Source organism: Rhincodon typus, chromosome 9 (assembly GCF_021869965.1).
Source record: "Rhincodon typus isolate 14 chromosome 9, sRhiTyp1.1, whole genome shotgun sequence".
NCBI lineage: Eukaryota > Metazoa > Chordata > Chondrichthyes > Orectolobiformes > Rhincodontidae > Rhincodon > Rhincodon typus.
This window is the reverse complement of record NC_063340.1, coordinates 76,771,028-76,798,431: the sequence shown is the minus strand read 5'-3', so window position 1 is coordinate 76,798,431 and position 27,404 is coordinate 76,771,028. Positions and strand designations below refer to the sequence as shown.

Genomic DNA, 27,404 nt, shown 5'->3' with positions numbered 1-27,404 from the left:
CAAGTGGGATCCGTTCCTCCCTTTTTCCTCCATGCAAAATTTGCATGGTTTTGAAAGCTTCAATAAAAGTCACTTCTCCGAGGAGAACAGTCCCTACTTTTCCAATCTATCCTCATAACTGAAGCTCATCAACCCTGGAACCATTCTTGTAAACCTCATGTGCACCCTCCAATTCACGTGCTGCTCTAGTGCGGTACCCAGAACTGAACAATGTTCCTGCTGGGGTCTAACTGTTGTCTTAACCAGGCTCAGCAGAACTCCTTACTCTTGTACTCTACACCCTTCTTAATACGTCAAGGGTTACTGTAAGGCTCATTAACTGTTCTCTCCAACTGATAGGTGATGAAATCACGCAGAAATGAAACTTTTGGAAATTTGTTTGCATTTATATAGCATCTTAATAGGTGTTAGCTAGGAGTTAGTTGGTAGCCCTCATACCTCTGAGTCAGAAAGTTCTGAATTCAAGTCTCATTCCAGGCTTTAAACATAAAATCCAGCCTAGCATTCCAGTGTAATACTGAGGGAGTGCTACACTGTTGGATGTGCTGTCATTAGGGAGAGATGCTAGACCATGGCCCCCATTTACTCTCTTAAGTGAATGTAAATTATCTCACAGCACAAATCTGAAGACAAGCCAGGGCCCTGGTACCCTGGACAATATCTAACCCTTGATCTACCTCACACACACACACACAACACGAAAGTTGGCAGCTCAGACAGTGCTGCACTGTCTCAGTTCTCCTTTGGATTTCACACTCTCACAGTGGAAAACTGCAGGTTTGAGTTTGCGTTTCATTTACCACTGGAATAACAGGAAAAGAACACGGTTAAAATTGTATCAGAGATAGTAGGAACGGCAGATGCTGAAGAATCTGAGATAACAAGGTGTAGATCTGGGTGAACACAGCAGGCCAAGCAGCATCAGAGGAGCAGGAAGGCTGACGTTTCGGGCCTAGACCCTTCTTCAGAAATGGGGGAGGGGAAGGGGGTTCTGAAATAAATAGGGAGAGAGGGGGAGGCGGATAGAAGATGGATAGAGGAGAAGATAGGTGGAGAGGAAACAGACAGGTCAAATATGCGGGGATGGAGCCAGTAAAGGTGAGTGTAGGTGGGGAGGTAGGGAGGAGATAGGTCAGTCCAGGGAGGACGGACAGGTCAAGGGGGCGGGATGAGGTTAGTAGGTAGGAAATGGGGGTGCGGCTTGAGGTGGGAGGAGGGGATAGGTGGGAGGAAGGACAGGTTAGGGAGGCTGGGACGAGCTGGGCTGGTTTTGGGATGCGGTAGGGGGAGGGGAGATTTTGAAGCTTGTGAAATCCACATAGGAACCCTGCAGCCCAATGGTATCAAAGCGGAATATGAGTTGCTGTTCCTATAACCCTCGGGTGGCATCGTTGTGGCATCCTGAGGCCCAGGATGGACATGTCATCTGAGGAATGGGAGGGGGAGTTGAAATGGTTTGCAACTGGGAGGTGCAGTTGTTTATTGCGAACCAAGCATAGGTGTTCTGCAAAGCGGTCCCCAAGCCTCCGCTTGGTTTCCCTGATGTAGAGGAGGCCACAACGGGAACAGCGGATGCAGTATACCACATTAGCAGATGTGCAGGTGAACACCTGCTTGATGTGGAAAGTCTTCTTGGGGCCTGGGATGGGGGTGAGGGAGGAGGTGTGGGGGCAGGTGTAGCACTTCCTGCAGTTGCCCTCGTCCTCACACAACCAAAAAAGAATCCCCCTCGTCCTCACGTACCACCCCACCAACCTCCAGATCCAACGCATCATCCTCTGACACTTCCGCCATCTGCAATCCGACCCCACCACCAAAGACATTTTTCCCTCCCCACCCTTATCTGCTTTCCGGAGGGACCACTCTCTCCGTGACTCCCTTGTCCGCTCCACACTCCCCTCCAGCCCCACCACACCCGGCACTTTTCCCTGCAACCGCAGGAAGTGCTACACCTGCCCCCACACCTCCTCCCTCACCCCCATCCAAGGCCCCAAGAAGACTTTCCACATCAAACAGATGTTCACCTGCACATCTGCTAATGTGGTATACTGCATCCGCTGTTCCCGTTGTGGCCTCCTCTACATCGGGGAAACCAAGCAGAGGCTTAGGGACTGCTTTGCAGAACACCTACGCTCAGTTCGCAATAAACAACTGCACCTCCCAGTCGCGAACCATTTCCACTCCCCCTCCCATTCCTCAGATGACATGTCCATCCTGGGCCTCAGGATGCCACAACGATGCCACTCGAGGGTTGCAGGAACAGCAACTCATATTCCGCTTGGGAACCCTGCAGCCCAATGGTATCAATGTGGATTTCACAAGTTTCAAAATCTCCCCTCCCCCTACCGCATCCCAAAACCAGTCCAGCTCGTCCCCGCCTCCCTAACCTGCTCTTCCACCCACCTATCCCCTCCTCCCACCTCAAGCCGCACCCCCATTTCCTACCTACTAACCTCATCCCGCCCCCTTGGACTGACCTATCTCCTCCCTACCTCCCCACCTGCACTCACCTTTACTGGCCCCATCCCCGTCTCTTTGACCTGTCTGTTTCCTCTCCACCTATCCTCTCCTCTATCCATCTTCTATCCACCTCCCCTTCTCTCCCTATTTATTTCAGAATCCCCTTCCCCTCCCCCATTTCTGAAGAAGGATCTAGGCCCGAAACGTCAGCCTCTCTGCTCCTATGATGCTGCTTGGCCTGCTGTGTTCATCCAGCTCTACACTTGGTTATATCAAAAGAACACGGTTGTTTTCTTTAAAGAAAAACAGACATCAAATAGAGTCTACTGCAAAACTGATCTCACTTTGTCCAGAGCGAAGTATGTGTCGACCTTTTTTTTACATCCTGCCTGAACTTCAAATGGACCAGCTCCTACCCCATCTCACCCCTCCCCCCATCCCACACCCCACCAAGACAATAATGATCTGTTCTGAGATGATGACTCCCATTACCTGTGGCTGCAAGCACATTTCACAGCTCAGCGTTCAACACTGGAGCAGGAAGTACTGACACGGACTGGCCGAAGAATAGTGGTCTATTCAACACGAGTCAAAGGAACTGAGGGATCAGAACACTCTGCCCCACATTTTACTCCATTATTGTAATCATCTTGTATGTTAGCCTTTAAAGTATTTCATGGGATGATAAGCTTGGAGATAAATCTTGAGGGAAGAAACAGGCAGAATAAGGCAATCCAGGGATCAGGTGGGACGACATAGAAAGTGAGTTGTGACCTTATGGAATCGTAGATCCACTTGGACTGAATAAACCGGAAAAGAAAATGAGAAAACCTGAAAATAAACCTGAAAGCAAAATGAAGTGAGAGCAATATGCATAAAAATTCAGGAGATTGATCAAAATTAAGAGGGTCTCTGTTGAAAGGAGGGTTAGACTGGACAGTAAGGGGTCAGTAATGTCTGGTTGATTGCTTGGGAGAAGACAGGTCCTGGCCTAAATGAGATGCTTTCTTGTTTACTATAATAAACATTAGGATCATTCTCTCAAGAGGTTTCCACTGCAAGTCTCTCTGTCGCCACTGAAACCAACCAGCAGTTCATCGTGATTATCCACAACTGCATTCTGCCAGGCAATTTTGAACTTAGTAGCTATTAGTTGAAGTTATTTTAGGAGTGTAACGTCACAGGTCATAAGCAGCTAGCCACAAAAGGCAGGAGCAAAGCTCCACACACTCTTGATGATACATCTAACATTTCCCATGTTTCCATCAACAAAGATCTCATTTCAACCAGAATCCAAACAATTGGCCTGACATTGCCAGCCCATAGTCTTGCAAATTAATCCTCCTTTCATCAGTGACCCTCTTAATTCAGAACAATCCCCTGAATTTTTATCCACTTTGCTCTCATTGCATCTAGGAGTTGGCACAGCATGTTACAGTTGTACAGGACGTTGGTGAGGCCACTTCTGGAGTACTGTGTACAGTTCTGGTCACCCTACTATAGGAAGGATATTATTAAATTGGAGAGGGTTCAGAAAAGGTCTACAAGGATGTTGCTGGGGCTGGAGAGTTTGAGCTCCAGGGAGAGACTGAATAGGTTGAGACTTTTTCACTTGAGCGTAGGAGGTTGAGGGGTGACCTTACAGAGGTTTATAAAATCATGAGGGGCGTGGATAAGGTGAGTAATAAAAAGGTCTTTTCCCAAGGGTGGGGAAGTTCAAAACTAGAGGGCATATTTTTAACATGAGAGGAGAAACATTTAAAAAAGGGACCTGAAGGGCAATTTTTTCACACAGAGGGTGGTTCATATGTGGAATGAACTGCCAGAGGAAGTGGTAAATGCAGGTACAGTTACATTTAAAAGACACTTGGACAGATTCATGAATAGGAAAGGTTTACAGGGATGTAGGGCAAACGGAGGCAAGTGGGACTAGTTTTAGTTTGAGAAACATGTCAGCGTGGACATGTTGGACCGAAGAGTCTGTTTCGTGCTGTAAGACTATGTCTCAGTTTTCAGGATTGTTTTTAATCGAATGGACAAAACAAACGATACATCAAGATTCAAAACAGCTCCTAAATTTCCATCCAATATGGCTGCCCCTTTTAGCTTTTGACCATAAAAGCTAAGAGCAGTTGTTGGCCATTCATTCCTTCAAGCCAGATTTGCTGTTCCATAAAATCCCAGCTGATTTTTTAACCTCAATTCCATTTTCTACCTGATCCCAGGATAACCCTATTCTGTCGTTTTATGACTCTCTCATAAACTTTAGTTCAGACAATATGAACATGGAATGCTGGTGCGAGAGATAGCTGTAGTAATGGAATGCAAGGCTAGGCAGAATGTTCTGACAGATGCTCCATCCAAATGCCTCCCTCATGATTTTGATGTTGACTTGCAGCCTATTCTTCTCTCCCCCATTCATATCTCTCTGGCACCTATACAGCCCACATTTTTCACATTCCTGATATCAAAAAGATCCCGGCACTTCTTTTCACTGTGTCAATGCCTCTTTCCCAGATCAAAGAGGAAGGAGAGTTAAATATGTAATCTGATCAAAATGGGGGAAATCCAGTTTGTCAACACCTTCAAGGAGTTTCAGGGGTTTTTAAAGTAGGTGCTAGCTGATGCAACAAGGTGAGGTCCAGGCTTTGTCTTTAATTAAACCTTAGGCCTCATCTCCACATCGCAAACAAGCAGCAGGCACTGAGCAAGCTGAGCACTGCAGCTCACCAATTCGGACCATAGCTAGTAAAACCAGCACTTTTTTGCCATCTTGAGTAGGTAGTACTGAGCCATCTTCTTGAACTGTTGCAGTCAGTGTGGTGTCTATACTTCTACCGTGCTTTTAGGATGGGAGGTCTAGGATTGTGACACAACAAAGGAACACCAATATATTTCCAAACCAGATGGTAAGTGACTTGAATAAACACTTGTAGATGGTATTGCCATGTGCCTGCTGTCCTTACCCACCTGGGTCATAAAGGTCAGGGATTTGGAAGATGCTCTTGAGGGACCCTTGTTGAGTTATCACATGATAAACACTGTTGCCACTGAACATAGGTGATGGAGGAAGTGATTGATTAAGGTGGTGGCTGGGGTGCAAATCAAATGGGCTGATTTGACCCGGATGATGGTAAGACCTGCTCGACCAATAAAGAGCTGCTTGTATTAGAATCGTGTCAGAGAAACAAGTAAGTCTAAGGTGGGCAGGAAGATGTTGGAGTAGAGGTGGGATGGAATGGTAAATAAGTGGAGTCAAGTACAGGTAACAGTAGGCTGCATTGGAAACAACACTACTTCGACTTCCTGTTTCTACGTTGGAGCAAGAGAAAACACATCTCTTCTCTGGGTGGCTTGCAGCGCCATCTTTAAGGACAACTAGTTGGACTACTATTTACATAGAACCATTGAGCTAAGTGCACTAAATTTGTTGTTCGAGTCCTGGAAGCAGGCACTAGGCCCCTGATTAAACCAAGGGACTTAATGCCTCTATGAGCAGGGCACCATTGGTGACCTCAACCTGCCTGATACAAAATGTATCACTGAACTTCAAAAGCAGATCAGGCAAGGCTGGTGACAAGATAATTTTAGTACAACTTTCCCTTATGTCAAACCCAACAAGCAGGCATCTCATGATTAATTTTTTTCAGAGACAGACTTGTGCAAGTTTACTGAGGGAAAACTGCCAAGCTGATCAATTCTTGAATTGGAGAACGATTGACATCGTCCGAGAGACAACAGCATGTCATCATTACCAAACTCAGAAGGACTGCTAGATTTTTCCACCTTGTGGTCTAACGTTTGATCTTCTGAATTTTGCTTATGCTGTCTGTATTATTTTTTGTTCAGAACATAAATTTGATTTTGTCCATTTTAAAATTGTGATTAATTGTATGTATTTGGGGGTTTTGAATAGATATAGTTGAAGTTGTGTGAGTAAGTTAGTAATCCTTTCTTTTTCTCACTCTTAGAGTCATATAGCATGGAAATGGACAGTTTGGTCCAACCAGTCCATGCCAAACACAATCCCAAACTAAAACTAGTCCCCTTCTTGTTAAAGTTAATTGTGTTATTCTAAATAGAGATCTTCTCTGTTAGTGACACAACCTAATGCGTATAGCCTTGTCCTGAACAGAAAATTAATCAGGCAAATCATCCATTTGGTGGTTTCATTGGGAATTTTTACATTTATACATTGAGATGATTAAGTCACAATATAATGAGCAAATCCCTCCAGCAACCACATTTCAATACCATATTTTAAATACAGGATGAGATTAACCTGAGATTTAGCAAAGATGTATACATTGATAATACATGTACAAGATCTTTTCTCAGCAAATAAAGATGAGAATTGTGATGTACCTACATTCTACTCTCTACAACTAAATACACTCACCGATAGTATCGATGCTGGCATGTAGCAATTCATTCAATGTGGCAGCCTTTCCTATGTTAATTGATCCCATGGTCCTTTTGGGCTTATCAAAGGGTGTGGGTCATTTGCATTTTCCAGAACAGCATCTCAACTTGCAAGCAGCTCTCATTGGTACACAGGTGAGGCCTGGTCTCAGAACCACTTAGTGCCCAACTGGGAAAAGAAAACACACAAACTGTAAAACATTATTTTGCCAACACAATACTCAAGTGTTATTTCAAGTTCTATTCTTTGAAGGCCCTCCATCATTGTGCACCTTATATTTTAAAGGAAGCCCAAGAAGAGGTATACGTGTAGACATCCTAGTATTAAAAGTCCTCAAATCCCTCAAAGGCTTTGCCTCTGTCTATTTCTGTAATCTGTTCCAATACTACAAACCTGTAAGATATTTGTACTCATTTAACTCTGGCCTCTTTTACATCCCTAATTATAACTGTACAAACAGTGGGGGCCATGACTTCTATTGCCAAGGCCCAAAGCTCTAGAAATCTCTCCCTGCTCCTCTCAATCTCTATTGTACTTTCTTCTCCTAAATCACTTCTTAAAATCTACCTGTGTGACCAATAAGCTTTTGGACATCAGATGTAATACTCCCTGACTTAACCTGGTGTCATTCTTTGATTTAGAATGCCTCTTAAGTGCCTTCGGTTACATTCTGGTAAAGACATCATGAAAATAAAAGTTGGTTTTGCTGTTCCTAACTCCGCCTCTAAAGGTTTTGGAGTAGATTTGTAGCTCGGGTTGTGGGTTTGAGGTTGGTTGGCTCGCCGAGCTGGTTTGTTGTTCCGCAGACGTTTCATTACCATGCTGGGTAACATCCTCAGTGCAGCCTCCGATGAAGTGTTGGTGTGTTTTCCCGCCTGGTTTTTAAACTCTGGAGTCTGTTGAGATGGATTGCCTCACTTCCAGGTTTCCTTCATAGTGGAATGTATATAGGGTTGAGTTTAATGTGTTTATTAATAGCATGCTTTGTGGAGTTCCAGGCTTCTAGGAATTCTCGTGCCTGTCTCTGCCTAGCTTGTCCCAGGACTTCGGTGTTGTCCCAGTCGAAATGGTGGTTCTCCTTGTCCGTGTGGATTGAGATGAGTGAGTATTGGTCGTGTCTTTTTGTAGTCAGTTGGTGTTCATGTACTCTTGTTGTTAGTTTCCTTCCTGTTTGTCCGATGTAGTGTTTCTCGCAGTCTCTGCAGGGGATCTTGTAGATGACATTGGTCCTGTCCATGGCAGGGAGTGGGTCTTTAGTTCGGGTGAGCAGTTGTCGTAGGGTTGATGTGGGCTTGTGTGCCACTCTGATGCCCAGCGGTCGTAGGAGTCTTGTGAGTTCCGACGTGTTCCTGATGTAGGGTAGTGTGATGAGTTTGTCAGGGCATGTAGTATCTTCCTGCTGTTGTATGTGTAGGCATCTTCTGACCCAGTTTTTTGGATATCCATTATCCTTGAAAACCTGGAAGAACCTAACTCCGCCTTTCATGACGTTTCTCCTTAGTGTCACCAGAAATGGAGAACAGACCATTGCAAATGCTTTATGACGGATGTCACTGAAGACCCCTGCCAGGCCTGCTGAGTTTCTCCAGCAATTTCTGGTTTTGTTTCAGATTTTCAACATACGCAATTCTATGTTATATTTTATGCCCTGGTAATTATGTCTGACTAAGTGTGGTTGTACTAATTGTTGCCATGAAATAAATATTCCTGTCATCTAATAATTGTACCTCTTCCTAGAGATACTCTACAGTAGTGCATCTGCTAATCACTAGATAGGTCTAAAACAAAGCAAATTCAAACAATATTGCTGACAGCAAGCTATCCTAAAACAGCCCTTACCCAGCAACACACACTAGAGGTGGTAAATACCACAGGGTACCAGGAGTAAATGCCTGAGAAAATACCATCTTTTGAGTCCCACTCCAAGATCTGCCCCCTCGGGAGGATGTCAAAGATTGCACAGCACTATTTTGAAGAAGAGCTATCCCTTTGTACAGGGCAACATCTGTTCCTCAAGCAATCACCACAATGAAATCAGTTATCTGGTCGCAATCACATTACTTGCTGTATATAACATTACAACAGGGATTACACTTCAAAAGTGATTCATTGATTGTAAAGCATTTTGTGGCATCCTGTGGTTGCAAAAGACATCATCTAAATACAAGTATTTGCCTCTTTGACTTTCTGGAGTGTTATTCATGAACAAATACTGAGAGACCAGGTCAATGTGTTTAGTGCCAGAGACCTCATGATAAGCTTTAGGCAAATTTCTGAAGACAGAATGTTCCGTATCATCGTATTTGGCCTTTTCTGCACAAGTCCGCTCATTCTAATTAAAAGATCTTTCTCAGAAGCATTTGTTGCACTGTAATCGCAATGGTTCACCCCAGAATTTCCCTGCAGAGATTAAATTAACAGGCAAGTCCAATCTGACAACATCGGCCTGGCACTATGTTCTTATCTTGAAACTTAATGGCCCAGATCTTCCAGTCAGCATTGAATAAGCACACTGCAACACTGTCCACAAAGATTTCCGCAACTTGACCCTTTGTGTAGGCATCCTAGGAGAAGAAGGCAGCTGAGCCTAAGGAAAGGTCGATGATGATGATAAAACACGCACCCAGGAGAACAGATGAGGAGACTGACCCGATATCCACAAGGTTTTAGAAGAATGAGAAGTGATCTCTTTGAAAGCTTCAACATTCTTTCAGGGCTCAACAAAGTAAGTGAAGGATGTAGTTTTGGGGCCAGGGCCTCAGTATTTGAAGATTGACAGTTTCCTGATTGCTGCTGGAAATGGCCGCTTTCCCAGGCAACCCACATCATTTCTCTTGCCTTCCCCAAAACAGTGTGAGCTAAGCAGAGGAGATTGAGGTCCCAACAAGCACTCAGACTGTTGAGTTTTTAAACTTTATTCCTTTATTTTTCTAGTTTATATTAAGAAGGGTTTTAATGTTAACTATTACCTTGTTTCTTTATTTTTCTACTCATTCTTTGAGGATTTGTAATGCTTATCTTTGAACTTTGTTTCTTTTACTACTTCCTACCTGAGTTTTTTGTACCTAGGTACCTTGTACCTAAGATGGCGCCATGTGTGGTGACAGACATTTTGCACTCTACTTCTGTACTTGAGTACGTGCTACAAAAAAAAACTTAAATTAAAACCTAAAAAAGAGACGATGCACCTATTAAAGTGTCACTTTCCATTCAACAACTCGAAAGGAGGACTTCCTGCTTTCCTGGGATATGGAGGAGCACGAGGCACATCATAACAATCAAGGCTATGGGCCAAGTGCTGGTAAATGGGATTTGGTTGAAGGTCAGGTGTTTCCCACATGTCAGTGCAGACTCGATGGGCTGAAGGGCCTCTTCTTCACTATACGATTTGATGATTCTATTCTATATCTCTGGAGAACAAAGTGAAGGCAGTAACAGAAGCACTGTTCCCTAGCACCCACAGGAGTATCCTTGTTCTATTCGGCAGCTAGCACCTCAAAGGGTTAAATAGCATCACAAGCTGAGTTTTGCTCATCAGGATATAAAGGACTGTGATTGGGAGGAGCTGACTAGAGTTGTGTGCGTGTTTCCTAGACAGCATATTGGTGCTTCAGTAATTGTTCTTAACCTTAATAGCAAGAAATTAAAGTTGAGTTAGGCTCTTGTGAGACCGTCATGCATCTCAACTCCTATATAATATGAACAGTTATTTTTACAATCACGACTGAGCCTATTTACTGTTGACAAGTTCTTGTGGGCATCCCTCCCCTTTCCCGGTGATACCAGGAAGGAAGATTGGGCTGGCAGGAAATCTATCTTGGGCCGGATGGTTCCAACAGAGACTTACATATACAAGAACCCCCAAGGCCAATTTCAAGGAAGACCAGACAGAAATGACTAACAGGTGGGAAACAACATCATCACCAGATCCATCAGTGTAGTAGGAGGCTCGAAGAACTCAATACTAGTAAAGGCAAGTATATCCATTCATCTCATGCACCCTTCAGCTGCTCCTCCATCACTCAAATGTTAACCTTTCCTCCACACACATGGGAATACTCAGACACCTCTCTTACTCAATCTAGAGACATATTTCATAGTGGTGATGTACTGGTAATATCAATGGGTTAGTATTGCTGAACCCCAGGCTAATATTCTGGAGACATGAGCTAAAATCTCACCATGGCAGATGATGGAATTTGAAATCAATAAAGGAAAATTCTGGAATAGAAACTAGCTTAACAGCAACCAGTATTAATTGTCATAAAAACATATCTAACTCATGCCCTTTGGGGAAGGAAATCTGCTGTCTTTAACTGGCCTGCCCCACAAGTGCCTCCGGACCAACAGCAAAGTGGTTGACTCTTAGCTCTAAGGGATGAGCAGTAAATGCTGGCCAAGCCAATAAGACCCACAATCCATGAAAGAATATAAACAAAAACACACCTTTTCCCTCCACAGCTACAGATGTGACTTTAACAGAGGGAGAGGGACATTAAAATCAGCTTTTATGTAAATGCAAACCTTTAGGACTGGATCTGTTGAACGTGTTTCAGTAGAGGCTAGTCAGTCGTCCAGGGTGTCGCAAAGATCAAGATCAACATCAAGTATTGTTCTAAGTGGGAATTAATCATCTCTGGTGAACAGATGAAGTTCAATCCCCATTTTAAACTCATGCATCCTGTCCTTTTACCTCCCCAAAGACAATGTAGGTTTTATATTGCATGTTTCTGGTACATAGCAAAACGTACAATTTGGAAAGCAGGAGAATAGAGTTGGTTGGAGCTTTTGAGTTTCACTGCAGTCTGGCTGAAGTTAGGAGATGCATTGTACTTAGAGCCTCCCACCAAAGGTGGTGCTGTACCCAATGTGACAAGTTTACATTGGCTATTTTTATCACAGATGTGGACAAAAGACTTTGTAATGGGAATACAACTGGCTCAAAAACATGATACAGTTGCAGCGTATAGAAGGTTGTATAAATAGAAATCAAGGGGAAAACAGAAAACAGCTGTAAAGCGATTCTTTCAACCAATGAGAATCATCTTCCAGTAGCAACACCCGAAAGTTAATCCACACTCCTAGCCCATTTAAAGATTCAAGAGGTACCAAACTCTTTTTAAAGGATTAGCCAACACATTCAGGGGACTGAGGCGGGGGGACAAGAAATAAATAAGCTGTTGAAGGTGTGGCATTGATGAGGTCCAATAACAAGAATTGGTTCATTCTTCCTTAGCCTGTATCCTCTTAATTTTAAGTGAACTCTGACAGAATATTTGCATGAACATTCTGTTTGAACACAGCATCTTATGAACCAAAGTAAGCACTGGATGATCTTGATTTCCAGTAGATTTGTTCAGAACACAGTCCCCAAAGATTGGGCAGTAATGAGTCACTAGAGTGTCGCAGAGGTTCACTAGGACTAATCCCTGGGATGGTGTGACTGTCCCATGAGGAGAGATTGAAGAGACTGGGCCTGTATTCTCTACAGCTCAGAAAAGTGAGGGGTGATCTCACTGAAACATGTAAAATTCTTAAAGAACTAGACAGGGTAGATGCAGAAAGGATACTTCCCTGACCAGGGGATTGAAAACTAAGGGACACAGTCACAAAGCAAGGGAAAAGCCAATAAGGACTAGGATGGGAGGAATTTCTTCACTCAGAGGGTGGTGAATTTTTGGAATTCTCCACCAGAGAGCTGTGGAATTTCAGTTATTCAGTATATGCCAGCAGGAGATCAACTGGTTTCCATTTACAGTGACATCAAGGGATATGAGGACAGCACCAGTAAAAGTCATTGAGGTAGATGACCAGTCATGATCTGTTGGATGAAGACTTTAAGGTCATGGCGCAACCTTATGATGATGTCACTGAACTGCGCTTCACTGGGCATAAATAGCGCAATGGGAGTGGAGTTATCAAGAGGATTCTTTTGATGGAGAGAAGCACAAAGGGAATATAGTGTCTCCCATTTTAACAGTAAGATTAGAGCCTATATGTCTCTGATCAGAAGATAGTGTAAAATTTAAGGGGAGGTGAAGGCCTAGTGGTATTATTGCTTGACTGTTAATCCAGAGACCCAGATAATGTTCTGGGGATCCAGGTTCGAATCTCGCCACGGCAGATGGTGGAATTTGAATTCAATAAATCTGGAATTAAGAATCTAATGATGACCATGAATCCATTGTCAATTGTCAGGGGAAAAACCCCTCTGGCTCACTGATGTCCTTTAGGGAAGGAAACTACCATCCTTTTCTAGTCTGGTCTACGTGTGACTCCAGACCCACAGCAATGTGGTTGACTCTTAACTGCCCTCTGGGCAATTAGGGATGAGCAATAAATGCTGCCTACCCAGCAATGCCCTCATCCTGTGAATGAATAAAAAAAAAAATTAACCTTAATATGTATTAAACTGTGTTGTAAAGAAACCCAAACCTGAAGACATTCTTGCCCTTGCCTTCCTCTCTGTCTTGAAGCCAAACTATCTGACTTGGCCATAAAACCAAAAGAGAAAAGATGATTGAGAATATCGGAGCAGGCTTGAACATCTGAATGGCTTGGACAGTTTCATCATTCTCCCCATTCTCAAATCTATATTAAGAAACACACACCACCAGAACCTCTTCCGATGAGGAGTCTCCAAATAAACCTTCAGCACATTTAATAGAATCACAGAATCCCTACAATGCAGATAGAGGCCATTTGGTTCATCGAGTCTGTACAACCCTCTGAAGAACATCCTACCCAGATTCACCCATCCTATCCTGCATTTCCCATGGCGATTCAACCTACCCCGGTCATTATGGGACAATTTCCCATGGCCAATCCACCTAACCTGCACAGCTTTGGACTGTGGGAGGAAACCGGAGCACCCGGAGGAAACCCATGCAGACACAGGGAGAACTTTTTTAATCGTTGTAACTCACTGTGTAAAACACATTTTCATCTCCCTATTGATTAATTTGTCAATTACTATGGAATCTGTGATCGTTCAGTCTTTTCCTTTTCACAGGAGAATAAGCAGCTCTCAGGCTGATCCGAAGGGGCAGCGTCAGCTGAACTGACTGGAAATCCTCTGGATCATATGCAAACCTTCTCCATTTAAAAACTGGAAAGACTGAAGTCATTGTCCCTGCTCCTTAGCAAACCAATTCCTTCTGTCTTCCAGGTGACAACCAAAGATTTGGCCAGTCTCTTCACAACGATGATGTCACATTTGATTCCAAGTTAAGCTCCCAAACTCATATCCATAATTATCACTGACTGTCTACTCCCACCTCCATAACACAACCCAATCTCCACCCCCATCCCAGCTCACCTGCTGTTGAAATCCTCAAGCATACCTCTGTTATCTCTAGAATTGGCCATTCCAATGTACTCCTGGTTTGTTTCCCATATTCTACTCTCTGTAAACTTCAAGTCTTCTAAAACTCTACTGCTCTTATCCCAACTCACAGCCAGTCCCATTCTCCTACCACCCCTTAATGGCCTACACTGATTCCTGGTCAAGCAATGCCTTGCCTTTCCAATTCCAATCTGGTTTCCATATCCCACTATGGCCTTATCCCTCTCTAATTCTACTTACCCCTCCAATTAAAATGCTCCCTATAAAGCAAACAGTAAGTGTGCAGTGATAACAAGGTGTAGAGCTGGATGAACACAGCAGGCCAAGCAGCATCAGAGGAGCAGGAAAGCTGACGTGTCGGGCCTAGACCCTTCTTCAGAAATGAAACTGACCCAAGTAAATCTGTGATTAAACAAAGAAATTTAGCTCTTTTTTTTAAATCATTCATGATACTTGGCTAGGCCAACAGAGCCAGCCACACTGTTGAGGGTCTGCAGTCACATGTACGCTGGACTTGTTGAGATAGCTAATTTTTCCTTACCTAAAGGATATTTGTAGTGAACCAGATGAGTTTTTACAACAATCAACAGTGGTTACAATGTCACAATTAGGTCAACTTTTTAACTCCAGACATTTATTGACCTGAATTCAAAGTCCACTATCTGCCATGGTGGGATTCAAGATTCCTTGGAACATTTACCTGGGATTCCAGCTTACTACACTAATGACATTAGAGCTTTGCCTCCACCTCCCCATTGAGTACTTTTAATTTGGCACGTTTAAGTAGGTTTAAATCTTAGCCAGTGTTGCGTTTAAGTTAACCTGACTATGAAATAAAATTAGCGCATGGGAAATACCTGAGGTGTGAGTACATGGTGAGTGTTCACTTATTGAAATTTCTATGTTTCTGTCTGTTGAATCAGTTAATAGTCTCCTAGATATAGCCATCTTAGAGCACATCAGTTCTAGTTGATGCAGATCCTAAGCCTAAACCAGACGCCAGTCCATTACCCCATTGATGGGTAAGCTGGTCATAGCCTCAGGAGGAACAGTAATATTGACAGAATCCCCCATCACTATAAATGGTGAATGGATAGGAATTCAGGATGAAATATTATCTCCCTAGTGCCAGGGTTAAGGATGTCACCGAATGTCTGCAGCACATGCTTGAGGTTGTTGGGGACAGTAGGGGAGGCAGTGAGATTGTGAACAACATAGATAGAGAGAGAGGACGAAGGTCATGCAGGCAGATTTAAGGAACCTGGGGAAAAAAAACAAGCAAGTAACCAGATTACTCCATAAAGCATATACAGGTGGAAATTCAAGAAAGAAGCCAGAGCATATGGATGTGTGACTGAAGAGATGGTGCAAGTGGGAGGGCTTTAAGATCTGGGGAGTCTGGGACTAGTTCAGGGGTGGTGGAGGAGACAGGAACTGTACCAGCCAAAGAGATGGGGATAGCTTTAACTAAGTTGACAGGTGGTTGGGAACCATGATGAATTGTTTCGAGAGGAAAACCAAGGTGCGGAAAGAATTGAAAGCACTAGAGTAAGAACATGAGAAATAGGAGCAGAGCTAGGACATTCACCCCATCAAGTCTGTGCTGCCATTCAATAAGTACGTTGCTGATCCAGCCCTGGGCCCAACTCCTCTTTTTGTGCCAGCTCCTCATAACCCTTAACTCCTTAATATTTCAAAAATCCATTTACTTCTTTAAATACCTGCCATCCCAAGGGGCAGTCAATTATTCGACCACCACAGGGAATTTCCTCTGCAAGATGGCATCGGAGTGGCAGCACTGCTTCTGAGCTCCTAGCCCAGGGGCGTGTCAGCTTTTTGTTCCTTGTCTTTTCCTTTCTACTTTAACTTCTGTTTATTTTACCCCCATTTTCTCTTTAAAAGCCGGCAGGGCGAGAGCGGTGCCCGCCCTCCCAAGCACGTGTGGCAGTGGCAACAGGAGTTGACTCCATAGGGTAGAGCGAGCCCTCGGAGAGCTCGCGCCAGCAGCGAGTGTGGGCTCAATGGTGAGAGATGGCGCTAGAGCATGGTGGCTTCACGGTAGTGGGCCTCGTGCAGTACTCGAGGCGTTGGTGATGGTCCCGGTTTCAAGATGGCGGCAATGGCAGGGTCGGCGGACAAAGCAGCATTTCCAGTCCAAGCCAGAATCGGGATGTTGAGCTTTGGCTGTGACGATACAGTAGGCCTGGCAGATCGACAGGGTTACTTCGGCAGCAATGTGGTAGGCCTGTGTGGTGCTCCTGGAAGCGCAGCAATAATAGCCCTGGAATGGGGGCTCCTGGAGTAGACTGAGGTGTGGAGGCGTTGGTGGGCCTGGGCCCTGTTGTGTCCACATCCCCCGGCCGATGTCAAGCAGAGCATAGTGGGGAGGAAGAACTCCATTTTTGGTTGTATTCTGGTTGTGTCTTAGCATTTTCTGTAACTCAAAATGGTGCTGGAGCGTGGCAACATAGTACCCTTTTCACTGTATTTGTTTGTTAAATACAAGTAACAATAAATCATTCATTCATTCATTTCATCCATCTCCGCATCTCTCCAGTGTAAAAAATTCCAGGCATTCACTACACTCAAGAAATTCCTTCGTATCTCAGATTTAAATGGATGTCCCTTTATTCTGTGACTATGTCCCTTAGTTTGAGATTCTCCCACTAGTGGGAGCATCTTCTCAACATCTACCCAGTCAAATCCCCTCAGAGTCTCTTACTCTTCTAAAGGATCACCCTCATGCTTCTAACTGCTAATGAATAAAGGCCTAACCTGTTCAGCCATTCTTGATTAGTCCACCCATTCGTCCCAGTAATTAACCATTATTGAGAAGCTAACCCACTCATTCCCGGAATCAGCCAGTTAAATCTCTTCTGAACTTCCTCCAATGCCAATATATTCTTTCTTAAATACGGGGACCAAAACTGTACACAGTACTCCAGGTCGGACCTGACCAACACTTTGTATAGTTGTAACAAGACTTAAACAGGGCCATTTTTAAACTTCAAACCGTAATGAATAAAGGTCAAAATTCAATTTTCCTTCTAAATTACTTGCTGCACCTGTATGTTATCTTTCTCATGTTTCATACACAAGAACACCCACATCACTCTGCACTGCTGCACATTTTTGGAGTGCCTATTTAAATAAAGGACTACCTTTTGATTCTTCCCTCCTAATGAATTGACCCCACACTTCCCTACATTAAATTCCATCTGCCAAGTCTTTGATTCTCTCCTCCTATCTACATCCTGCTGCTGATTCTTCTTGCTGTTCTCATCCACCACGTTCCCTATTTTTGAATCACCTACAAATTCGGATACATTGCACTCTACCCTTCCAAGTCATTAATATATAGGAATCAATTGAGGCCCCATGATTGATCCTTGTGGCAATCTGCTAATTATGTCTTTCCAACCTGAGAAAGACCCATTATTGCAGACTCTGTTTTCTGTGTACTAGCCAACCCTCAATCCATGCAGACACATTATACCCCCATACCATGAGCTTTCATCTTATGCAATGACTTCCTATGTGGCACCTAATGGGTCTGGAAGTCTAAATACATTACACCTACTAGTTCCCATTTATCAATTCTGTCTAGCAAATTTGTCAAACATTATTTCCCTTTCACAAAGCTATATTGACTATGATTGTGAGAAGCTTTCCTAAATGTCCTGCTATTTCTTATTTAAAAATGGACTTTAACATTTTCCCAATGACAGTTGTTAGGCTAATTGGCCTATAGTTTTCTGCTTACTGCCTCCCTCACTTCTTGAACAGGAGCATCACATTAGTAGTTTTCCAATCCACTGAAACGCTCCCAGCATCCAGTAAGTTCTCGAATACTCTGGACAACACTTTCGTTATCTTTGCAACCACTTAACTCAATTTCAGAAATATTAAGGTGGCAGTATTGACTGAACAGAATATATGAGTGCTGGAAAGAGAGAATGTCCTCAAGATGTCAAGGACAGAAGCTATTTGGTTAAAGCTAGCAAACAATAGAGATACTGGTATTTGGTGGATTCTATAGATCATCTAGCAGAAAAGATACACAGGAGCAAATTTACAAAGAAATCCAGCGAGGTACAAAACTACTGAATCGAGTTGTAACAGGAGATTTTACTTACCCTAACGCAGACTGGAAAAGCAATAAGAATACACGATTAAGAAGCAGAATAGACCATTTTCATCTTGTTCTTGCTCCTCCAGTCAATAAAATCATGACTGATTACATTGTGGCTTCTAATCCACTTTCCTGTTCATCCCTTATGACCCCCAAATTCCATGTGGATCAAACATCCAACTCAGTATTGGAAGCTGGGTCATTGAGCATATTCAAGGCTGTCTGGGAAAAAGAATTCAACAGACTAACAACCCTCTGAGAATAAATTTGTCCTCATCTCCGGGCTGAATGGGAGATCCATTATTTTCAAACGATTGGAAATTAATAGTGTAAAATGTTGAGAGGATGAAGAGCTTCTTGAGTGTGATCAGGCAAATTATTGGGATCAGAAATGCACTGATCTAAAGAGGAAGGAGGCATTGTTGGATCTGGTTCTGGAGAATGAGGTAAAGTAGATCAGGTATCAATAGGGGAACATTTAGGAGACAGTGATCATAATATAATCATGAGTGAATAATCTATGAAAAACAGCAAGAAGCAATCTAAATTCAAAATAATTAATGGGGAGAGGACTAATTTCAGTGGGTGAGAATGGATTTAGCCCATAGAATCAAAAGTTGGGAAGCAAAACTGGAACAATGGACTGTCTTCAAAGAGGCCTTGGTTCATGTACAGATCGTGAACTTTTCCACGAAGAGAAATACAGGAGAAACAAAGCCAGAGCTCTCTGGATGATGAGTGAAAGAGAGTAAAATGAAATAATTAAAGGTCATGTAAGACAGATGTCAAGTTGATAATATAAGTGAGAAGCAGGAAACAGCTGGACAGTCAACCCCAGTATAGCTCTTCCCCACCGCCCCTCCTCAGAAATAATAAGGCATCACAGTAAAGACAGAACCAAACAGATTGATCACCACAGCTGAAGACCACTGGTTTGGATAACATCTCATTGGTTTGAATAAACACATGCTTACTCTGAATGGACCTAACAGTACAATGCAATATAAACAAATTATAAAATCTATGTTTGATTGTCAAGGTGTGCCCAGGGATGTCAAATTTCCACCAAATGGCATATATTCAACATTAGAGTTTCAAAAATCTGTTAATTGACCATTTGCTTCTGACCTTCCGACAGATCTTACTTTAAAAGAAAAAACAAAAGGAGCTCAACATCTGAGCAGCTTTGTGGGTTTCTGACTGGGCTTTCTTACAAAAGGAAATTGGAACAGACAGGGATTGGGGTATATCAGAAATTCTACCTAATACAGCATTTCAACAGTAGGTAATATGAAGTTACCATAAGTAGGAAGATTAGGAATGGGCTAATTACAGTACGCAAAGAAGATTTTACACAGGGTGGCAGAGGGCATAATTGAACTAGGAAATGAGAACTTTGCATCTTTCCTTACCAAGGAAGATGATGCCAAAGTCATAGCGAAGAACGGGAGATAGTTGAGACACTGGATGGATAATAAAGAATTAAAAATTGAGAGGCTGGATTGTGTTTAAAGTTAATAAATCACCAGGATCAGACCAGCCGCATTCCAGAATACTGAGGAAAGCAAGGGTGGAAATTGCAGAAATACTTGGCTATAATTTTCCAATTCTCCTCAGACACAGGAACATTACAAGAGGAATGGAGAATTGGAAATGCTAAACACTTCTTTCAAAATAAAGGGTGCAAGGGTATACCTAGCACTCCAGTCAGTTTAACCTTGGTGATAGTGGAAGCTTGCAGAAATAATAGTCTGGGGCAAAATTAACAGTGGCTCAAACAAATGTGGATTAACTAAGGAAATTGGTATGGCTTTGTTAAAGATTTATTTAATTTGATTGAGGTTTTTGGCATGGTAATAGAGAGGGCAGATGAGTTACTGAGGTGATGGACTTCCAAAAGCATCTCAAAGTAAAAATGACAGGCTATCAGCAAAGTAAAGCACATGGAACAAAAGGATTAGTAGTAGCATGGATATGAACATTGCAGAGTGGCAGCAAACAGAGTAATGGTCTCGATTTTCCAACTTGGAATGTACATAGTGAGGTTCCCCAGCAGTCAGTGTTAATACCACCGTTTCTCTTGATCTGCATTAATGACCTTGACTTGGGTATGCAGTTCATGATTTCAAAACTTGCAGGTGACACAAAACCTGCAAGTATCATGAACACTGAGGAAGATACTGGAATATCATCAAGAGGACGTCAACAGTCGGTTCAATGGACAGACACCTAGCAACTGAAATTTAGTTCACGGAAATGCAAAGTGATGGATTTTGGTAAGAAGAACAAGGATAGGCAACATAAAATATAGCATACACTTTTAAATGGGTGTACAAACAAAGGCACCTGGGGTTATAGGTGAACAAATCAACTGAAGGTGACAGGACAGATTGAGCAAGTGATTAACAAGGCATAAGGGATGCTGAGTTTTATAAAAACAGGAATGGAGCAGAGAAGGAAGGAGGTTAGAGTCATAGAGTCACAAAGATGTACAACACAGAAGCAGACCCCTCGATCCACTTGTCCATGCCAACCACAATTCCTGAATTAATCTTGTCCCATTTGCCAGCATTTGACCCATATCCCTCTAAACTCTTCCTATTAATGTACTCATCCAGATGCCTTTTAAATGTTGTAATTGAACCAGCCTCCACCACTTCCTCTGGCAGCTTGATCCATACACGCACCACCCTCTGTGTGAAAAAGTTGCCCCTCAGGTTCCTTTTAAATCTTTCCCCCCTCACTTTCAACCTATGCCTTCTAGTTTTGGACTCCCCTACTCAATATTCACCCTATCCATGCACCTCATGATTTTATAAACCTCTATAAGGTCACCCCTCAGCCTCTGACGCTCCAGGGTAAATAGCCCCAGCTTATTCAGCCTCTCCCTATAGCTCAAACCCTCCAACCCCGGCAACATCCTTGTAAATCTTTTCTGAACCCTTTAAACTTTAACACCATCTTCCTAGTGAACCTGCATAAAATCACTGGTTGCATCTTAACTGGCAAAAGGCTTAATAGACAGGGGATGGCAATTTAAAGGTGAACAGTGAAAGAACTAAAGGTGACAGGAGGAAATCTTTTGTTTCATAAAAGCAGCTTCCATAGTGCGAGTTTCAGAGAGAACCAGATAATTATCTGAATGGAAAAGCATTGCAGGGCAATGGAAAAAGGCGAGGGAGTGGAACTCATTAAGTTGCTCTTGCATATTGCTGGCATGGACAGGACAGGCTGAATGGCCTGCACCATCACCACACCAAGATTCCACATTAATGAACCGGTGTTAAAATTAGAAAGAAGGTGAAATACTAACCACCTGGTTGGTGTGGGGGAGTAAGGTATTGTAATGCTGGATCATCAGAATGAAAAGGACATACCTTGTTGACTCTCTTTTTACAACGTTTCCTGGGGATATCAGCTGGTCAAAGGAGCTATGACAGCAGTACACCTTACTTTATTCCATTCTTCAATACCGACCCTGCCCAGGGTCCAGGCTAACATTAGGAACTTTCCTGACCTTCCAGTCAGAAGAGGGTCTGATAAACAGAACTGTCACTCAATGCCTGTATTCAGGCCACCGATTTCTACAGATACTAAGCACTTGTATCGGTTAGAGATTCAAAAGTAACTCCCGAGGCTTTGACTGGGGGGCTGGGCTGTCACATGAACTACACAAATGGCAGGACAAGTGGTCTCGAAGCTGATGGCGCAACTGGAAAGCAGCTCTTGTCCTCTTTAGCAGTGTAAACACAATTAAGATAACGATAACTGCAGTCCCGTACTTGCAGGCCCACGTGCACACAGTTTCAGTTCTAACTTGTGCTGCACATCACGGGCAGGCTTTGAAAATGAAGCTTGTTACTGTAAAACTGACCTGAGAATATTCAACAGCCTGGAACTCCTGGAGAGATTTGCCAATTTTGCTTCATCGCTCTTGCACATCCATGAGAAAGTTTGTCAGTTCAGATTGTAAATGCACTTACCAGATGTAAGAGGCTGTTTGATCCCCCACTCCACTGTCCAAAGCTGCAACATGTTTCCTAACTCCCTCAGTTGTACTGATGCATTGAAGCCCATAGACTTTAAACTCTTTCTGCTCGTTGCTAAGCTGCGGCATCATGTGATGTCACGATCTAGGCATGTCAATTATGTAAGCTAACGTGAGCGTTAGAAGAGTCAATTTATGCTCGAAATAGTTTGACAGAGAAAGGCACAAACATACTGACATCCCGTGAGTGAAACAGATAAGGACAGCCACAGTATAGGGGGAGGTAAATGATGTTCTCTCCTACACCCTGACAACTAACATTCTATATACAGCAGTGCTGCACTTTCATTACCCAAAGAACAAAGAGCTTCTCAACAACTTGTAAATGATTAATCTGTCTCGCGTACGCAGTTACAGTCAGACACCAAAGTTATTTAGATACTCACACAGAAAAATATCAACTGTGCCTGTGGTCAGGACAACTGCTTTACTTCTCACACGAGTAAACATCCAGCTGGTGGATACTACAATTTCTTCGCTTCTAAAGCTCTTGAAAAGTCTCTCATTAAGTATAAAAGACAACTGGTTCCTTTAGCAGGAGGTGTATTACTCAGAAGCCAATTAAAGAGCTTGTGTTGGAACAGGAGAACTTGAAATGCTAATTATACTCAGTCTAGCCCCACACTCTTGAAGCACGTGAAGCAATGTGCTACAAATAGTGAATCCGTTTTACAGGAATTCAAATCTTGTTTGTACAGATCACAAAGCTAGATATCTGTTTCACACACACACACAGATCTATCAAATGGTCATTTTCTGTTTAGTTTATAGCTGAAAGGTTGTAACTAGATAAACAGATGATTGAAATCATTGTTCAGTCATTCAAACACCTCTTATTCCTGCCACAAGCACCAGAAGGAAACCAACTTTTTGCACTAGTCTGGTGCTATTTTCTTGTGAGATTTATTTGACAGTTTGCTGTCTGTATGGGGAGCTCTCATGCAAAAGGCAGTTTTGTAAAAGTTTTCCCTCCACATAGCCAGCACCCAACTAACAAGATCCTTTTGCTAGCTATTTCTAGGGTAACACAGTGGTTAGTACTGCTACCTCACTAACCCAGGGACCTGGGTATCTGTACTTATGTGGGTTTATTCCCCAAAACAAAAATGTGCAGGTTAGGTGAATTGGCTATTCTAAGTTGCCCATGATGTGTGAGTTAGGCATGGGTCCCAAGGCTAGGGTTAGGGGGAGGTTTGGTCTGGATGGGATGCTTTTCTTTGGAGGAGTGGTATGGGCCAAATGGCTTGCTTTTGCACTGCAGATACTCTATAATTTAGGGCGACTCTCACATTAAAGAAAGAGGGCCTACATGTTCAGGACCAGGTTTTGGAAGCTGTTTATCAAAGGAATGCTGGATTCCACTTAGAGAGATGGAGTCATTCCTGAAAAATATCTTTTCCAACTTTACAGAAATGTTGAACTCCCAAGCATCTTTCAATCGCCAAACCCTGAAAACATGTAATGGCTTTTCCTCAGTTTGCCTCAACCTTTTAAGGTAATCAGAGAAAGATTTTAAAAGGATCCTGCGGGGCAAAAGTTTCACACAGAGGGTGGTTCATACATGGAATGAACTGCCTGAGGAAGTGGTAGAAACAATATTTAAAAGACATGTTCATGAACAGGAAAGATTTAGAGAGATATGGACCAATCTCAAGCAAATGGGATTAGTTTAGTTTGGGGAACTTGTTTGGCATGGACGATTGACCGAAGGGACTGTTTCCGTGCTGTGTGCCTCTATGACTCCTCTCTTCCCAATCACAATATTATTTTTGCTCTTATGGGCCCTTGAAGTCATGAAGAATGTATGTACTGTCATTCCTCAGAGTCATGATATTCTAGCATTACCTCTTCTTTCTTCCCAGATGGAATCGATTCTTTTCTGGGATGTTGCTAGCATTGCAAAGGATAGTATTTTCTGCCCATCTCTGAATGTCCATGAAAGGAATGGCTTGATAGGTCACTGTTATGGACCTGGAGTCATACATAGGTCAGGTGAGGACAGCAGATTTCTTTCCCTAAAATGGCGCCATGAAACTATCTTTACTTTGCAGATAATTTTTGTTAGTTGTTATGCTGGGATTCGAACCTTCAGAGCATTAATAATACGACAACCAGAAAGTGTTGAAGAAGCAGGTCTGGCAGCATCTATGGACACAGTTAACATCTAAAGAAAAGAGTCAGACTGTACTCAAAATGTTGACTTTGTTTCTTGCCCTCTCCACAAATTTTCTCTCTCCAGCACTTTTTTTAATTTGTTTTTTTTTAATTTCAGAAGTCCAGCATCTGCTGTTTGTGCTTTCATTCCTCAGAGCATCAGTCTAGGCCACTAGACCAGTGGAATTTCCACTACACCACTGCCTTCTCCAATATTGTTCATGTATGAGCCTACTCTAGTCAATAAGTGCTATCAGCAATTTGAGCCATTCATTGATATCCATCCTTGTGCACTCATCTGTAGACCAGTCATCTCCTTGAGTGTGGGTCTAGAGGGCCTCCTGTATACTCATATGAATTCAGGACATCTCTCCCTCCTTGCCAACTCTTCCACCAAGTCATCCAATGCAGTGACAGAAAATCTCGGAGCCATAGATTGCAACATTCCTCACTGTTTCCCAGGATAGCTCACTTTCTGTGTGACACCTGACCCTTTCTCTAGCTACAAAGTATCTCTGATGGATTAGTTACAGGCTAACTTTAATTACTGCCCGGAAACTACCATTTCAGGCTCCCTGGTAATACATGGTCACCCCTTCGCCTACTAAACTCAAAGAACACCAGCCAAGTTTATGGAATTATTTTCACAATTTAACCGTATCAAACTTGATGCAATTCTGGCAAATTTACTCCTTCCAAGACCAATGATGTGTGATTCTTAAACTGAACATAATCTGCCCGATGGGATCTGATCATGACTCTTTAAAACTGAAACAATGCCTCCTCACTGCAGTACTCCAGTTCACCGTAAAGGTGAAGACCAAAGATTTTTAGTCTTTGTGAACACAAATGCCTACATCTCCACAATCCTCACAGTTTCTAGTCACTTGTCATGAAGGAAATATTCTATTTTGTCTTTCTTGGATCCAGGTAGGTGACATCACACTTTCCCAAACCGAACTGTGTTTGCCATAGTCTGTTCACTCCCATAAATTTGCCTTTGTCACTTCTTGAATGTATGTAGAAAATGCTTGTCACAGTCTACCAATGGCTAGGAACCTGCAGTGAAGTAATTCACCTCCTGACTCCCCAAAACCCACTCACCATCTACAAAGTGTAAGTCAGGAGTGTAATGGAATACTCTCCACTTGCTTGGAGGAGTGTAGCTCTAACAATACAGATGAAGTTCAACACCAAGCAGCCCACTTGACTGGAACCCCATCCACCCGCTTCAGCATTCACTCCCTCCAGTATTGATGTACAGTGGCAGCAGAGTGGACCATTTACAAGGTGCACTGCAGCAACAAGTCAATGCTCCTTCAAGAACACCTTCCAAACACACATTACCCTCTAGAGGGTCAAAAGCAGCAGATAACCAGGGTAACCACCATACGCAAATTCCCCTTCAAGCCATCCAGCATCCTGACTTGCCATTCCTTCACTGTCACTGACTAAAAATCCTGAAAGGTCCTTCCTAACCGCACTGTGAGTCTACCTCAATCAAACAGATTGTAACCGATGAGAAAGGCAGCTCATTGCCAATGTCTCCAGAGCGATTAGGGATGGACAATAAACGTTGGCCCAGCCTGTCCATATCCCACAAAAGAATAGATAAAACAATTAGACTTCAGTTTCATTTCACTTTTGCCAAATACTAACACAAACAATTGGATAGTGATCAGGAATCCCAGTAACTCCTGCCTCCTTGAATGGTAAGTGCTCTGATTGTCACACTAGCTGAGATGATTTACCTCAGTATAGGTGCAGGAATCCTGCCTCAAGCTTGACATGTCTTTGTCTGATATCAATTGTGTCAGCAGATTAGCTGATTTAAACTATGCAAGAGTCAGCTACAGTCAAACATTCTAATAACTACCAACAACAAAAACAAAGTAGTTCTGAGGAAGGGTCACCGGACCCGAAAAGTTAACTCTGTTTTCTCCTCCACAGATGCTGCCAGACCTGCTGAACTTTTCCAGCAACTTTGTTTTTATTCCTGATTTACAGCATCTGCAGTTCTTTTGGTTTTTATTCTAATAACTACCGACTAGCTGCCTTTACTTGGTAGAGATATCTTTCACTTCCCTCCAGAAGTGCTCTCTTCTGTGAAGAAAGGATGCATGCCTTATCAAAAACAATGCACAACTGTGTTTTTCAAAGCGCCTTCAGCATTTCATATAATCTTACTTACACGCGGCAGAAAATCCATTGGCTCCAGGTCCTTGCAACAACTTAATAAGAACTTAATAAGATTTGGTTGAATAAAAAAGCACGAAACCAACAAAAGCCACTGTGTGTAAATCACAAGCTTGTAGTTGTCCACAATCATGAGTGAACATATGATTTTACCAACAGTGAGTTTCCAGCTGATGTTCAGTTCCTGAGAGCCACAAGGGAGAAGCCACTTTTGACGTTTTATACATGCGCCTCATACTAGGGAAATATTCTTCTGGCATGAGATTATATAAGCTCTTGAATAATAATGGAAAATATCATCAACTGGGTGAAATGTAGGAAGTTATTCATTCTAAGTTAAATGTAGAGAGTGGACTACAAGAAATTGACCAGAGATAGCAAGAACTGCAGATGCTGGAGTCAGAGATAACACAGTGTGGAGCTGGAGGAACGCAGCAGGCCAGGCAGCATCAGAGGAGCAGGGATGTTGATGTTTTGGGTTGGGACCCTTCTTCAGAAATGGGGGAGAGGGAAGGGAGCTGGGAAATAAATAGAGAGGAGGGATGGGGCTGGGGAAGGTAGGTGGGATGGTGATAGGTGAGTGCAGGTAGGCAGTGATCGGCATTGGTGAGTGAGGTAGGAGGAGCAGATAGGTGGGAGAGAAGAT

The 27,404-nt window shown here is 43.0% G+C and overlaps 1 protein-coding gene across 1 annotated transcript in view; it reads right to left on the bottom strand.

Annotated features, from left to right (window-relative positions):
- Positions 1 to 22,991, bottom strand: part of LOC109922556 (RAS guanyl releasing protein 3 (calcium and DAG-regulated)) — a 115,236-nt gene extending 92,245 nt beyond the window's left edge. Inside the window, exons 1-2 of the mRNA XM_048601364.1 lie at positions 22,795 to 22,991; positions 6,860 to 7,051 (exon numbers count right to left, since the gene is read on the bottom strand). Of these exons, the coding sequence (XP_048457321.1) occupies positions 6,860 to 6,929 (70 nt within the window). The 5' untranslated portion in view covers positions 6,930 to 7,051; positions 22,795 to 22,991. The remainder of the gene's footprint in view (positions 1 to 6,859; positions 7,052 to 22,794) is intronic.
- Between the last annotated feature and the right edge of the window lie 4,413 nt (positions 22,992 to 27,404).